Source organism: Globicephala melas, chromosome 14, assembly GCF_963455315.2.
Source record: "Globicephala melas chromosome 14, mGloMel1.2, whole genome shotgun sequence".
Lineage (NCBI taxonomy): Eukaryota > Metazoa > Chordata > Mammalia > Artiodactyla > Delphinidae > Globicephala > Globicephala melas.
Window position 1 is genome coordinate 1,200,920 of NC_083327.1, and position 17,511 is coordinate 1,218,430.

Consider the following 17,511-nt stretch of genomic DNA (forward strand, 5'->3'; position numbering starts at 1 on the left):
AAGGCACAGACTTAGACACAGTTAATCAGAAGCAAATGTTTTAGACACTCTAAGAGCTAATACCTTCCTTTCTCACTATGTGTTTTCTTCAAGTTTATTATGGTCAGTTTGTGATTGTCTGGTAAATATATCACCCTGACTTTATCACATCTGTCCATTCCTCTGTCTTGCCTTGCCATTTTGTTCTCTCCATCTGTCTATTTTCTTTTTCTATTTGAGTGATTACTTTCAGAGCCCATCTCTGCCTACCATTTCCTATCCTACATTTTCGATAGAATTTTTCTCTTTCTCACACTATGCACATAGATGTTTATGCTTATAGTGTCATTAACTACTTGATAACTTGTCCCTTAGAAACACTGACGTGAATTAATTAAGATAGTTCCTGTGAGATTTGGTCAATTTCTCCTTGACTTGAATTATTATAATCTGTACATGTTTCAGCCTCCACTCTGTCATTATTTGTAGCCCTGAAATAAAGATTTCTCAGAGGATTGAAGAAATTGGAGAATATTTTCTACACTGCCCAAATGAGACTCCCTCAGGGTCAATTCACTTAAGACATGTTAGTGGAACAGGAAGTAATTTTAATTAAGATCTTCTTAAGCTTATAAGCATTATGAATTTTTACTTCAAGGTGGAAAAAAGTCTATGTAAGATATTTCCTCCTTGAAGTAAAAATTGCCAATACAAAGAAGAAATGGATATAGGTATTCTTTCTCCATCTCTAATCTTAGAGACCTAAGTATATTTATTTTTAAGATGAAGCAAAAACAAACAATAAAATTAATGCACCAAAACCATTATCAATGAATAATCTCTCATTCATGTTTTCAAAGAGTAGAACACCTTGGTAAAATTACACTTAGATCCATTTAAAATTGCCAAAATCAGGTCTAGTTACCTAGTGTTTTCAGAGTTCAGAAATTTCTGACATTGGAACCACAATATATAAATTTCTTTGAGCAAACATCATCGTCTAGGTGATGTACACAAAAACTTGGAAGTTCCCGACCTTTCTTTTCTATCACCCAGATGACAGTACTGCAGGTTTTGTTGTTTTAAGAATTTGGCTTGAGGGCAGGAGGCTAGTACATACCTGATACAGGTACCATTATTGCGGCACAGATGATGCTCACACCGAGGGATGTGGCAGTTCTCAATGTTTTTCCCACTCAGGGCTTCATCGATGAGGAAGAATTCTTTGTTGTTTACTTGAAGCTCTTGAATGCAGCCCTTGAATCCATAAACGTGGCCTGCATTCTTAGGAATCTTAACAGTTGCAGGGATATGGCCAAGGAACAATTTTTCAAAATATACCTTTAGGAAAAATAACAACAAAATATCTTTTTATGAAGTGTTATCAGATTATATGGGAAAGACCTAGATGTTTTGTTCTGTAATTACATGTATTGATGTGTTTTTCTGCATAAAACAGGCTGTAATTTCTGCTTAATTTTGTCATCACTAGTAGGTGATAGGATAAGTTACTTTAGAAAAGGGCGTTTATTTTGCAATTTTTTTGTACCTCTCACAGTATCTAATAAAATTTAGTAAAAAAAAAAAAAGGGGGGGTATTCAACAAACCTTGCTGATTGATTACTTTGAAAGGTATTTTGGAATGCAAGGTATTTTGCATTTTAATTTTGCATTGAAAGGTATTTTGTTTGCATTTTAATGTGAACATTACCAAATAATAATGGATAAGGAAAATGAAGCCTTGTTAATTAACTACTGTTAGGGATTGAATTTTCTCCCCCTAAAATCATATGTTAAAGTCCTAACCCCCAGAACCTCAGAAGGTGATTTTGTTATTTTTTTAAAATTTATTTTATTGAAATAGAGTTGATTTACAATGTTGTGTTAATTTCTGCTGTACAGCAAAGTGATTCAGTTATACATATATACATATACATTCTTTTTTTTGACAGTTCAAGAAACTATAATAGCAAAATTAATTAACAACTTAATGTCTATCAAAAGAACAGTCTTTTTCATATTTTCTTCTATTGTGCTTTATCACAGGATATTGAATACAGTTCCCTGTGCTATACAGTAGGACCTTGTTGTGTATCTATTCCATATGTAATAGTTTATATCTGCCAATCCCAAACTCCCAATCCATTTCTCCCCCTTAACCATAAGGCTGTTCTCTATGTCTGTGAGTCTGTTTCTGTTTCATAGATAAGTCCATTTGTGTCATAATTTAGATTCCACATATAAGTGATATCATATGGTATTTGTCTTTCTCTTTCTGTCTTATTTCACTTAGTATGATAATCTCTACGTCCACCATGTTGTTGCAATTCTAAATGGCTGAGTAGTATTCCATTGTATATAGGTACTGCATCTTCTTTATCCAGAATGTGACTTTATTTGAAAATAAAGTTTACTCATTGGCTAGAGTGATGATAAAGTCATTTGCACAATGTAACTGCTACTTGATCTCTCCTTTCCCTCCCTGCAGCAACATATATAAATTGAACTCTCATCATTTAAATGTATGTAAAATGCAACTCTCCTCAATAAGACTTTATGAGCTGCAATTAGAGTCTGGATGGACTGGTAAATGAGACCCTGACCTTCAGGTCTGTTGGGCATATGACTGACAGATGTAGCAGGATTTGTGCATTTATATCTCTGACATCCTTATCTCTAAAACATGCTAAAACATTCCAAGCTGATGTCTGAAAAGTATTTAAATTGATACTACAGATTCATTAATATGGAAAAGCGTGATTGTAAGAATTAAAAAACTAGAAACAAATAACTAAGTTAGGCCACTAAGGGGAGGAGAGAATGGGAGATGCCCAGTAATATTACTTAATATTTACACTAATATGTGCTGGTTTGATGTACGTGTGCTTTTAGAGAACAGAAGCATGTTCAATTCTAGGATCACCAAAGCATTTCCATGACCCACAATAGATCAAACTATTATTGGAGCTCTTGTTCTTATTTTAGTAACTCGGGCTCAGTTCCAAAGGGTAGTCCTTCAGTTTTTCTCTAAGTACTTCATATAGCATTTAGATATACAGTCATCCAGAGGATAGCTCTCTTGGAGTACAGTGGGGTGGAGTCTTCATGGTGTATTGATAAAGCTCTTATGCAGATAGTAGTACATCTGTTTGTTTTCACATCTTTTCTCATATTTAGGTGAATTACTCTAGCAACCAATTAGCAGAGCTCTTTTATCAGCTAAGACAAGTGACTCACTGCTAATGCAATCTGGGATCCATCGTGAACTTACAGACTCAGCGAATCCAAGACCATGGTCTTCCTTTCACTGAAGACCTCTGACATTTTTGTGTATTGATTATACACCTAGAAGAGCAAACATTTCACTGCTTTGACAAGTGTGCTGTTTTAGCACAAAATTGATAGAGAATGGAAAAATACCTTCCTCTTCTGTCAGCTGTAGGCAGATCTGTGGCAGAGTCTACAGAGCTGTCTATGATTTATTAGATCATTAAAAACACCCAAACAATGGAAGTAGATGGCTCTGTATTTCTTCTGATCTGAAGTCTAATCTTAGTTGGAATCCTGAAACGTCTAAAAGAGCAGCTGCCATTGACTGCACATAGATAACCATTAGAATGGTTGACTTCCTCCATCCTGGGCTCTCAATTATCCAAGAGCTGCCTTTTGTGTGTATAATAATTCTTAAGGAGACAGGTCTTTAAATAAGTCTTTTCTAATAACTCCTTGTGAATCCGACTATGGAGAATAGAGTCTGACATCAAGATATCATCTTACAAGATAAAACCACAGAGAACAGACATGGACAATCAAGGAGGGATCATCAAGATAATGAAAAATATGGATAGTGACTGAGGGATAAAGGCTCCACATCTGACAGGAGAGAAATGAACCTTCTTTTTCCCCTCAAAGTGTATCTTTAAAGGAAAAATATAGTCTCTCTTTTACAATATGTAGGAGTAAAATAAGAAAATAGGCAAAAGACAAAACATTTCTAAAAACTGGAGGCTGGGGAGTGGTGGACACAGATGAGAACCTGCTTTATCTCCTTTTCATTTTGTTTTAATTTAAATTTGGATATTGGAATACTACATACATTTCTGTAGTGATGTCTTGATTCAATGTATAGTTTTGTCTTACAGTCTCAAATCTTTCTGAAGTCAAATAACTTTTATGTTAATGAGAAGGTAATGGCAAATGTACTTTTTACTTAAGATTAACTATTGAAGTGTACTTATCTTCAGCCAAGAATATGATGACTTGTAATTGGAATGAACTGACTTTTACTTGTGGTGTTACCAAATTTTTGTTTTTAATATTATCTGAATTGTATGCAGACAAATTCAAAATCAGAAACATCAGTAAAGATGGATAAATGATGTTAGGTAGTGTTTGTGAAGAAAGTTTTATTTAAGTAACTTTCACATATGATTTTTCTTAAATTCTTAAAAACTGTTTGGAGACATTAAATGAAAGGGGATTAAAAGGAAGAATCAGTGTTTACCTAAATCAGTATTTATCTAAATTCTCCATCCCTTTACAGTTCAAAGATTACCCCCCTCCCCCATAGTATGATAACCTGTGAGCATAGTCTCTGCTATATTAATCTATATCCCTTTTTTGGGCAGGGTGTCCAACATGGTCGTCCTGGGGTTCTCTGTGTACAGCAGTGGTTTGCAAATAGCAGGTTTAATACAAGTCTGTTACAAATGACCTGATTCATGAAACTCAATCCTGCTCTTCTTCAGTCTCCTACTTGTCTTTTAGGCTTCCTCTCCTACTTTACACTTCCTTAGAACCTTGAAATTTGCCAGATTCAACATATGTGAGGTCTCACTGGATACCAACCAAGAAGGAATATTAATATGGCTTGAATTCTAATATAGCTCTCTTTATTTAATATACATGACATAAGGTATAGAGCAGTGCTTATATGAAGTGTTTAATTTCTTATAAGATTAATATGAAGTAGCTCACATAAAGAGTTTTTTTTAAATTTAATAAATATCAGTGAAAACCTCATTAGCCCCATACTTCACAGTTAAATCTTTGATTATTAAGACTTTCTAGGATAAGGAATGTTCTCAAAATAATATCTTCTCAATTTGTTGAAGAAAGAACTGAACTTTAGTGAAGCAATCAATGGATTGAGTTGCTACCTGTGAGCAAGTGGTATAAGGAAGTGGAAATATAAAAGGAGGATGTAGGATGACTCTTGTCTATAAGAGAATGAAATGTAATCATGGGAAATAAACATAAAGAAATTAAACAGAAAATAACATCATACAGATCATCAAGATGGCAGAAAAGGAAGCTCCAGAAACTCCTTCCTCCATGGAGACACTGATTCAACAACATTACACAGACCAAGTCTCTTTGTAAGAAATACATAAGTTCAGTTAAGAGACACTTGTACCCCAGGTGACTGTGAAACCAGCTGTGTTGAGGTTGGCAGGAAAATCTTTGACACTCACTCACCATAGCTCTCCCACAGACTCAGTGAGACATAATTGGGAGAAAACTTCCAGCTCTGAGTCTCTCTCTGGGGAGGGAAATAGAAGACTAAAACATATATCCAATGTGCAGGCTTTTCAGGGTGCTGCCCAAGAGACTAGTTTCTATCTTGATTGAATCTAAGTGCTGACAGGAAAGGGTGCAAGGTTGGGGGTCCCTGAGAACAAAGGTGAAGGTTTGGACTAGCACACATTCACTCACTATAGGCATCCCCTCCCCCACCCCCAGCTCAGTGGGAAAGAATGGGCAAACCCCGCGACCCCTGACTTCTCCCTGTGAATGGAATGTGCATCCAAAATAATAGCTTTTTAGGGGGGTTGTCTGAGAAATGGGTTTCCTGTCTCCTTTGTCTTAAAGCACTGACAGTACCTGGCATACAGTCAGTCCTCTGTGTCCACGGGCTCTGAATTTGCAGAATCAACCAACTGCAGATCAAAAATATTCAGAAAAAAATTCCAGAAAATTCCAAAGAACAAAACTTGAATTTGTCACATGCCAGTGATTACTTACATAGCATTCAAACTGCATTAGATATTATGAGTAATCTAGAGATGATTTAAAGTATACAGGATGTGCATAAGTTATATACAAGTATGACACCATTTTATATAAGGGACTTGAGTCCATGGATTTTGGTATCTGTGGGGGGTCCTGGAACAAATCTCATGTAAATACCAATGGAAAACTGCACTCTAGATGCCTGGTGGTGGGGGGTCACAGAAAACAAAAGAGAGCAGGACAGTGTGCTGCTGCTCTTAAGGCAGCATGACCTCTTCCTGGGGCTGGGGCAGGGTGGAAGAGTAGAGAGGCACGGAATGTGTTTCCAGCATTCTGGCTTTTCAGGGGTATTCCTGAGGGACTAGTTCCTATTTTGCCTGATTCGGAGTTCTGACACAACTCACATACTCTATAGAAACTTTGGGGCTGCTGAGAATGAAAGAGAACTGGGTGGCTTGTAGCAACTCCAGAGAACCTGTTGTACTGCAGACAGACCCCAGAGGGAGCAAAGATTATAAGCAACTGTAAAAAGAAACTGGCAAATTCCTATAATAGAGAATTTAAAGGACAGGCCCAGAGAAGACACATCCACAGAAAAGGTTTGAAAGGTTCCCAGAATCTCTCACTGGGCTGATTAGTGAAGGACCTTTCCTATACAAAGCAAGTCCATGTGGCTGGGAGAAATTGCTGTTTCTTCAAATGTGTTGATTCCATTACAAAGTTACAAGGCACAAGAAGAAACACAAAAACATAGTCCAATCAAAGAAAATGTCTCCAAAAACCAACTCTAAAGAAACAGAGGTATATAAATTACTGGAAAAAAAATCAAAATAACTGTCATAAAGATGCTTAATGAGCTCAGGAAAATGAAACATGAAGAAAATGTTTATTTTTTAACATTTAAAATGTCTTATATTCTTTATTGAGAATATCAGTAAAGAGATAGAAAATATAATAAAGAATCAAGCAGAAATTTTGAAGCTGAATATATAAAAGCTGAAGTGAAAATTCACTAGAGGAGTTCAACAGGAAACTTGACCAAGCAGAAAAAAGAATAAGCAAACTCAAAGAAAGGTCATTTCAAATTATCTGGTTAGAGGAGTAAAAAGGAAAAAAGATTGAAAAAAAGTGAAGGAAGCCTAAGAGACTTATGGGACACCATCAAATGGACTAATATATACATTATGGGAGTCCCAGAAAGGGGAGGGGGGAGAGAGAGAGAGAGAAAGAGAGAGAGATGCAGAATGCTTATTTAAAGATATAATGGCTGAAAACTTTCCAATCTGGGGAAGAAAATAGACATTCAGAATCAAGAAGTCCAAAGGACTTCCAAGAAAGAACTCAAAGAAGTCCATACCAAGACACATTATAATCAATTTGTCAAAAGTCAAAAGAAATACAGAATTTTGAAAGAAGAAAGAAAAAAAGTGAGCTACCCCATATAAGGGAGCCTCATAAGACTCTCAGTGTATTTCTTATCAAAAACCTTGCAGCCCAGAAGGGAGTGGGATAATATGTTCAAAGTGCTCAAAATAAAATGCTACCAAAAATGAATACTGTATCTGGCAAAACTGTCCTTTAAAAATGAAGAAGAGATAAAGACTTTCTCAAATAAACAAAAGCCGAGCAAGCTTATCAGTACTAGACTTACCTTATAAGAAATGCTGAAGGGAGTCCTTCAAGTTGAAATGAAAGGACACTAGACAACAACATGAAAGCATATGAAAATATAAAGCTCACTGGTAAAGGTGGCTATATAGACAAATATAGTAATGTAATGCTGTCATAATGGTGCATAAATCACTTGTAATTCTGGTACTGAAGTTAAAAGACAGAAGTCTAAAAACACTATATAAAAATGTGTTAATTATGCACATATTATCTGTATCTATATCTATATTTATATCTATATGACATCAGTTACATAAAGTGTGGAGCAGGCAGAAGTAAAAGGTTAGAGTTTTTGTATGCAATTGAAGTTATGTTGCTAACAGCTTAAAATAGATTGTTATAACTATAAGATGTTCTGTGGTAACTTATGATAACCACAAGAAAATGTCTAGAGAAGATACAAAAAAGAAAATAAGAAAGGAATCAAAGTACTAAAAAAAATCAATAAGACACAAAGGAAGAGAGCAATAGAGCAAAAGAGGGGGGGAAATCTAGGTAGAAAACAATGATTGAAATGGAAATAGCAAGTATTTATCAGTAATTACTTTAAATATAAATGGAGTAAACTCCCTATCAAAAAACATAAAGTGGCTGAATGAATAAAAAAAGATTAAAAAAAACCCACAAGATCCAACTATATTCTATTATAAGAGACTCACTTTTGATTTGAGGACACACATAGCCTGAAAGCAAAAGGATGAAAAAAGATATTTCATGGAAATGGTAACCAAAACATTGCAGCAGTGGCTACACATATCAGAAAAAATAGACTTCAGTCAACAAGGGACAAAGAATGACATTATATAATGATAGTAGAATCAAATGACCAGGAAGATACAATAATTTTAAATATATATGCACCTGACACCAAGACACTCAAATATATGGAACAAACATTGACAGCACTAAGGGAGAAATGGACAGTACAATAATAGAATGAGATTTTAATATCCCACTTTCAATAAGGGATAGAACATTCATATAGAAAATAATAAGAAAACGGAGGACTTGAACAACACTATAGAACAAATAGACCTAACAGACATATAGAACATTCCATCTGACAGCAGCAGAATACACATTCTCCTTAAGCACACTGCAACGTTAACCAGGACAGATTACATGTTAGGTCACAAAACAAATCTTAACAAATTTAAGAAGATTGAAAATCATATTTTTTCCACCCACACTGGAATAAAAGTAGACATCAATAGCAGAAGGAAAAAATGGAAAATTCACAAATATGTGTAAATTAAACAATGTGCTCTTAAACAACCAATGGGTCAAAGAAGAAATCAAAAGAGAATTTGGAAAATACCTGAGACATATGAAAACACAACATACCAAAATTTATGAGATGTAGCAAAAGCAGTACTGAGGGAAGTTTATAGCAGTAAACACTTTCACTAAAAAGAAAGATCTCAAATCAACCCAACTTTACGCTTCATAGAACTAGACAAAGAAGAACAAACTATGTCCGAAATTAGCAAAAGGAATGAAATTATATAACGATTAGAGCAGAAATAAATAAGAGAATAGAAAAACAATAGAAAAAAATTAACAAAACTAAGAGTTGTTTTTCTGAAAAGATCAACAAAATTGAGAAACCTTTAGCTACACTAATTAAAGAAAAAGGGAGAAGACTCAAATAAAATCAGAAATGAAAGAGACAACATTACAACTGATGTCACAGAAATAATACAGATTATAGAGATGACTATGAACAATTATACACCAACAAGTTGGATAAGCCAGGAGAAATGGATAAATTCCTAAAAACATACAACATACCAAGACTGAATCACAAATAGAAAAGCTGAGCAGATCAATACGGAGAATGTATCAGTAATCAAAAACCTCCCAACAAAGAAAGCCCAATACCAGATGTCTTCACTGAAAAATTCTGCAAAATATTTAAAGAAAAATTAATACTGGTCTTTTCCAGACTTTTCAAAAAATTGAAGAGGAATGAACACTTCCAAACTCTTTCTATAAGGCCAGCATTATCCTGATACCAAAGATAGAAAAAGACACTATGAAAAAAAATTACAAGCTCATACACCTGATGAATATAGATGCAAATCTTAAATAAAATACTAACAAACCAAATTCGAGAGCACAGTAAAAGAATCATATACCATGAACAAGTGAAATTCATCCCTGTGTTGAAAGGGTGATTCAACATACAAAAATCAATAAATGTGTTATACCACATTAACAGAACAAAGGATAAAACTCACACGATCATCTCGGTAGATGAAGAAAAACCATTTGACAAAATTCAACCTTGTTTCATGATAAAAAGACTCAACAAACTAGGAAAAGAAGGACTTGAAGAGACATTTCTCCAAAGAAGACATAGAAATGGCATATGTAAAAGGTATATGAAAAGATGCTCAATATCACTACTCATCAGAGAAATGCAAATCAAAATCATAATGAGATACCACCTCACATTTGTTAGGGTGGTCATTATTAAAAAAACAACCAAAAGTAACAAGTGTTGACAAGGCTGTGAAGAAATTGGAACCTTTGTACACTGTTGGAGAGAATGTAAAATGGTGCAGCTGCCATGGATAACAGTATGAGGGTTCTGCAAAAAATTAAGAATAGAACTATATGATCTACCAATTCCATTTCTGGGTTTATCCAAAAAAATTGAAAACAGATCTTGAAGAAATATTTGCACTTTCATGTTCATTGTACATTATTCACAATAGCCGAGAGGTAAGCAATCCAAATGTCCATCGGTGGATGAATGGATAAAGAAAGCACAGTATATACATGCAGTGTAATATTATTCAGCCTTATCAATGAAAGAAATCTTATCATATGCTACAACATGGAAGAACCTTGAGGACATTATGCTGAGTGAAATGAGCCAGGCTCAGAAGGACAAGTACTGGGTGATTACACTTATATGAGGTCTCTAGGGTAGTCACAGTCTTAGAAGCAGAAAGTAGAATGATGGTTGCCATGGGCTGGTTGGAGAGGGAAATGGGGAGTTGCTGTTCAATGGGTATAAAGTTTCAGTCATGCAAGATGCAACGATGTGCCTACAGATAACAATATTTTACAGTATACTTAAAAACTTTTTGAGGATAAATCTTATAGTATGTGGTTCTTTATCACCACAAAAAATAATAGCACACAATAAGTGAGAATTACATAAAAGAGTTAACAGTTGCAATAAAATGATTAAGGGAAAACACCATTTCAAAGGTTGTGAGGAAGCATAGTGTTGGTTAAAAGCACGGGTTCTTTAGTGTGAATGTCTGCATATGAATCCCAGAATAGCTGTGTGTCCCTGGGCAAGAAACTTAACCTCTCTTTGCCTTAACTTTACTCCTCTTTATTTGCAGAGGATAGTATTTACCTCACAGGTTTTTTTCTTTTGGTATGGATTAAATGAGTTAAAGTATAAAAATGCTTAGAATTTAATTCTATGAATTAAGATATAATTCATTAATATTTATGTTATATTATATGCTATTCATAAGAAAATATGGAGTTCTCAATATAAAAAGTAGTTGACTATAAGGAATTAATAAAGATAAAAATCACACTTGGCTGCTTTATATTGGATTTTTCACAAAACTATGAGTGTTTCATATATTTTCCACCATTTGAATATTCCATGTCATGAATCTACATATTTGGTCATCTTGGGCTCTAGCATACTTTTTAAAACACAGAAACCAATTTTATACCTATCCTGACGAGCAACTCGACAGTTTTGAATCTCTGCATCAGCAAATGAGGAGGCGTAAAGTGTATTATAAGGGAACAAAAAAGTTGGGAATCAGGAAATCAGGGATCAAGTCTCTTGCTTTTTCACCATGAAATTTTAGACATTGACATTCAGCTTCCTTAGCCTTATAAAGAGGATAATCATTCTTTGGAGGATTCTTGTGGAGATAGATGAGATGATATATATGGCCATAATTTGGAAAATGTAATATACTTATGCAAATGTTAGATATTCCTATGTGCTTCTTTTGGATGTCTGTATACACTCAACAGGAGACTACCCAGAAAAAATAGAAATAAAAGGAAATTTCCAATTCATTAGGGCACTACACATTGCGAACTTTATTGTGTACCCAAATTAGCACTTTGGAGCTCTAATTATACAAATTAACTCTCCATGATGATCAAATGGATCAGAAATTCTTTATCTTAAATGTATTGCTGTAAAGTCATACTAAGAAGCATGTAGCCAACAACATCATAAAAATGAAGAGAATTCAGCAAATTGCCTTGACTCTGGAGGGACAGACATCCTCTCTTCTTTCAATTTAGCTTCATTCACTGTTTCTAAGAAAAGTTTCCTGTAAATCTAAAACCCTGAAAAGGGACTTTAAACAGCATAACGCAAGCACTAGCATAGACTATAAAAGTGTAAGTTTTTAAGCACTGTTTTGTATCTTGCTAATCTTTCCCCATTCCTGAGCTGTTTTATTAAAATAAAGCATATTATATGCAAAGTGTGAGAGTTGTTAAAATTTAATAAAACTTTTATAGTGACAGGCAGTATTAAATATATTTAATTATACCTAAAGTATCAGAGATGAATATTCTGGTGTTTTGTTGAGAGCTTTTTACAAGGAATCTGTTCTCTAAAGAAATATGACTAATGCTTAGTAACTTAAACACTTTGAAATATTGAGGGCACACTTGGTAATGTTTGAAACTGGATATTTGCGTATCTACCTGGGACACATGAGGTATCTTGGTGTCTTCTTTCCGTATTGGAGGTTTTCCATCTGCAGCCATTTCAATCATACAAGCAACCCTAGGGCTGCCAACAGGCATTGTGTAGCTATAAATAAAACAGAAGAGGCCATTACTGTATGTGTTATTGGTAAGAAGAGGATAACTTTGCACATAGGTAAGTACTCCAAGGAGAGAGGTACATTCTGGATCACAGTAATCCTAAACTATCGTCTCAACCAAGTCTGAACATTTTAGGATAGATAAAGATATATTTCTTTTCTAACAGCGCCTTTTATTTTCCTTCTCTCCTCCTGTCTTTAAATCAGGAGTTGAAATGCTTTCAGAAAGTTAAACCCACACAGAACAAAAAGAGCTTTCTGTGTATGAGTAGTTATTGATAACTTTTAAGTGCTCACTGTGGTTGACATATGTTCTCATTCATGTAGGAGATTGTTGGACACGTAACATTGATGTTAAATGATGTTAAACTCCCTAGGTAGAAATTTCCCCTCCCTAGCCTATGGGGGAGATAGAAATGGAATAAGAAATGAATGGCTGCATAACCGGGAGCTGTGAGATTACAGTGTGATACAGTTATCAGAACTCAGAAGGCAAGCTGCTAATATACCAGGTAGTACTTTGTCTCAGAGATAACCAAGAGTAGAAGGTTAAGGGAATTTGTAGAATGAGTGGCAGAAATGGTCAATACACAGTTGAAAATTTATCAGAGTTTATAGAACGATGCAATCAAATGAAAAGGTACACATACGGAAGTACTTGACATACTTTTAAAACAGAATTTCAAAAGACAATTCAGAGGGAGGGCTTGAAGATGGCGGAAGAGTAAGACGCGGAGATCACCTTCCTCCCTACAGATACACCAGAAATACATCTACACGAGGAACAACTCCTACAGAACACCTACTGAAGGCTGGCAGAAGACCTCAGACCTCCCAAAAGGCAAGAAACTCCCCACGTACCTGGGTAGGGCAAAAGAAAAAAAAAAAGAAAAAACAGAGACAAAAGAATAGGGACGGCACCTGCACCAGTGGGAGGGAGCTGTGAAGGAGGAAAAGTTTCCACACACTAGGAAGCCCCTTCGCGGGCGGAGACTGCGGGAGGCGGAGGGGGGAGCTTCGAAGCCGCGGAGGCGAGCACAGCAACAGGGGTGCAGACGGCAAAGCGGGGAGATTCCCGCACAGAGGATCGGTGCCGACCGGCACTCACCCGCCCAAGAGGCTTGTCTGCTCATCCGCCGGGGCGGGCGGGGCTGCGAGCTGAGGCTCTGAGGTTCGGGTTTCGATTTCGGACGGAGCGCAGGGAGAGGACTGGGGTTGGCGGCTTGAACATAGCCTGAAGGGGTTAGTGCACCACGGCTAGCCAGGAGGGAGTCCGGGGAAAAGTCTGCACCTGCCGAAGAGGCAAGAGACTTTTTCTTCCCTCTTTGTTTCCTGGTGCGTGAGGAGAGGGGTTTAAGAGCACTGCTTAAAGGAACTCCAGAGACGGGCGCGAGCCGCGGCTAAAAGAGCGAACCCCAGAGACGGGCGCGAGCCGCGGCTAAAAGCGCGGACCCCAGAGACGGGCGGGAGACGCTAAGGCTGCTGCTGCCGCCACCAAGGGGCCTGTGTCCGAGCACAGGTCACTCTCCACACCCCTATTCCGCGGAGCCTGTGCAGCCCGCCACTGCCAGGTTCCCGGGATCCAGGGACAACTTCCCCGGGAGAACGCACAGCGCGCCTCAGGCTGGTGCAGAGTCACGCCGGACTTTGCCGCCGCAGGCCCGCCCCGCACTCCGTGCCCCTCCCTACCCGCCGGCCTGAGTGCACCAGAGCCCCCGAATCAGCGGCTCCTTTAACCCCGTCCTGTCTGAGCAAAAAACAGACGCCCTCCAGCGACCTACGCGCAGAGGCAGGGCCAAATCCAAAGCTGAGCCCCTGTGAGCTGTGAGAACAAAGAAGAGAAAGGGAAATCTCTCCCAGCAGCCTCAGAAGCAGCGGATTAAAGCTCCACAATCAACTTGATATACCCTGCATCTGTGGAATACCTGAATAGACAACCAATCATCCCAAATTAAGGAAGTGGACTTTAGGAGCAAGATCTATGATTTTTTTCCCTATTCTTCTTTTTGTGAATGTGTATGCTTCTGTGTGAGATCTTGTCTGTATAGTCTTGCTTCCACCGTTTGTCCTAGGATTCTATCCGTCCATGGTTTTTTTTTAAATTTTTTTCTTAATAATCAATTTTAATTTTAATAACATTATTATACTTTTCTTTCTTTCTTTCTTTCTTTCTTTCTTTCTTTCTTTCTTTCTTTCTTTCTTTCTTTCTTTCTTTCTTTCTTTCTTTCTTCCTTCCTTTCTTTCCTTCCTTCCCTCCTTTAGACAACGAATCATCCAAAATTGAGGAGGTGGTCTCTGACAGCAAGATTTATGATTTTTCCCCCTTTACCTCTTTTAGTGAGGGTGTATGTGTATGCTTCTGTGTAAGATTTTGTTTGTATAGATTTGCTTCCAACATTTGTCCTAAGGTTCTATCCGTCCCTTTTTTTTTTTTTCTAAATAAGAATTTTTTAATTCAATAACTTTATTATACTTTATTTTATTTTTACTGTATCTTCTTTCTTTCTGTCTTTTTTCCTTCTTTCCCTCCTTCCTTCCTTCCTCCTTCCCTCCCTCCCACCTTTCTTTTCTTCTTGCCTTCTTTCCTTCTTTGCTTCTTTCTTTCTTTCTTCCTTCCTTCCTTCCTTCCCTCCTTTCCTCCTTTCCTTCTTTCTTTCCTCATACTTCTACTAATTCCCTCTACTTTTTCTCCCTTTTATTCTGAGCCGTGTGGATGAAAGGCTCTTGGTGCTCCAGCCAGGAGTCAGGGCTCTGCCTCTGAGGTAGGAGAGCCAACTTCAGGACACTGAAGAGACCTCCCAGCTCCACATAATATCAAACGGCGAAAATCTCCCAGAGACCTCCATCTTAACACCAGCACCCAGCTTCACTCAACAACCAGCAAGCCACAGTGCTGGACAACCTATGCCAAACAACTAGCAAAACAGGAACACAACCCCACCCATTAGCAGAGAGGCTGCCTAAAATCATAATAAGGCCACAGACACCCCAAAACACACCACCAGACGTGAACCTGCCCACTAGAGAGACAAGATCCAGCCTCATCCACCACAACACAGGCACTAGTCCCCTCCACCAGGAAGCCTACACAACCCACTGAACCAACCTTAGCCACTGGAGACAGACATCAAAAACAGCGGGAACTACGAACCTGCAGTCTGCAAAAAGGAGACCCCAAACACAGTAAGATAAGCAAAATGAGAAGACAGAAAAACACACAGCAGATAAAGGAGCAAGATAAAAATGGACCAGACCTAAAAAATGAAGAGGAAATAGGCAGTCTACCTGAAAAAGAATTCAGAATAATGATAGTAAGGATGATCTGAAATCTTGGAAATAGAATGGACAAAATGCAAGAAACAGTTAACAAGGACCTAGAAGAAATAAAGATGAAACAAGCAACGATGAACAACACAATAAATGAAATTAAAAGTACTCTAGATGGGATCAATAGCAGAATAACTGAGGCAGAAGAACGGATAAGTGACCTGGAAGATAAAATAGTGGAAATAACTACTGCAGAGCAGAATAAAGAAAAAAGAATGAAAAGAACTGAGGACAGTCTCAGAGACCTCTGGGACAATACTAAACGCACCAACATTCAAATTATAGGGGTTCCAGAAGAAGAAGAGAAAAAGAAAGGGACTGAGAAAATATTTGAAGAGATTATAGTTGAAAACTTCCCTAATATGGGAAAGGAAATAGTTAATCAAGTCCAGGAAGCACAGAGAGTCCCATACAGGATAAATACAAGAAGAAATACGCCAAGACACATATTAATCAAACTGTCAAAAATTAAATCAAAGAAGGCATATTAAAAGCACCAAAGGAAAAACAACAAATAACACATAAGGGAATCCCCATAAGGTTAACAGTTGATCTCTCAGCAGAAACCCTACAAGCCAGAAGGGAGTGGCAGGACATACTGAAAGTGATGAAGGAGAAAAACCTGCAGCCAAGACTACTCTACCCAGCAAGGATCTCATTCAGATTTGATGGAGAAATTAAAACCTTTACAGACAAGCAAAAGCTGAGAGAGTTCAGCACCACCAAACCAGCTTTACAACAAATGCTAAAGGATCTTCTCTAGGCAAGAAATACAAGAGAAGGAAAAGACCTATAATAACGAACCCAAAACAATTTAGAAAATGAGAATAGGAACATACATATCGATAATTACCTTAAATGTAAATGGACTAAATGCTCCCACCAAAAGACACAGATTAGCTGAATGGATACAAAAACAAAACTCTTATATATGCTGTCTACAAGAGACCCACTTCAGACCTAGAGACACACACAGACTGAAAGTAAGGGGATGGAAAAAGATATTCCATGCAAATGGAAACCAAAAGAAAGCTGGAGTAGCAATTCTCATATCAGACAAAATAGACTTTAAAATAAGGACTATTAAAAGAGACAAAGAAGGACACTACATAATGATCAAGGGATCGATCCAAGAAGAAGATATAACAATTGCAAATATTTATGCACCCAACATAGGAGCACCTCAATACATAAGGCAAATACTAACAGCCATAAAAGGGGAAATCGACAGTAACACATTCATAGTAGGGGACTTAAACACCCCACTTTCACCCATGGACAGATCATCCAAAATGAAAATAAATAAGGAAACACAAGCTTTAAATGACACATTAAACAAGATGGACTTAATTGATATTTATAGGACACTCCATCCAAAAACAACAGAATACACATTTTTCTCAAGTGCTCATGGAACATTCTCCAGGATAGATCATATCTTGGGTCACAAATCAAGCCTTGGTAAATTTAAGAAAATTGAAATTGTATCAAGTATCTTTTCTGACCACAACGCCATGAGACTAGATATCAATTACAGGAAAAGATCTGTAAAAAATACAAACACATGGAGGCTAAACAATACACTACTTAGTAATGAAGTGATCACTGAAGAAATCAAAGAGGAAATCAAAAAATACCTAGAAAGAAATGACAATGGAGACACAACGACTCAAAACCTATGGGATGC

At 37.0% G+C, this 17,511-nt stretch overlaps 1 protein-coding gene across 1 annotated transcript in view; it reads right to left on the reverse strand.

Annotated features, from left to right (window-relative positions):
* The window catches only part of EYS (eyes shut homolog), a 1,661,361-nt gene that overhangs the window by 249,687 nt on the left and 1,394,163 nt on the right, over nucleotides 1–17,511 (reverse strand). The window contains exons 32-33 of the mRNA XM_060283543.1: nucleotides 12,376–12,484; nucleotides 1,100–1,320 (exon numbers count right to left, since the gene is read on the reverse strand). Coding sequence (XP_060139526.1) covers nucleotides 1,100–1,320; nucleotides 12,376–12,484 — 330 coding nt within the window. The remainder of the gene's footprint in view (nucleotides 1–1,099; nucleotides 1,321–12,375; nucleotides 12,485–17,511) is intronic.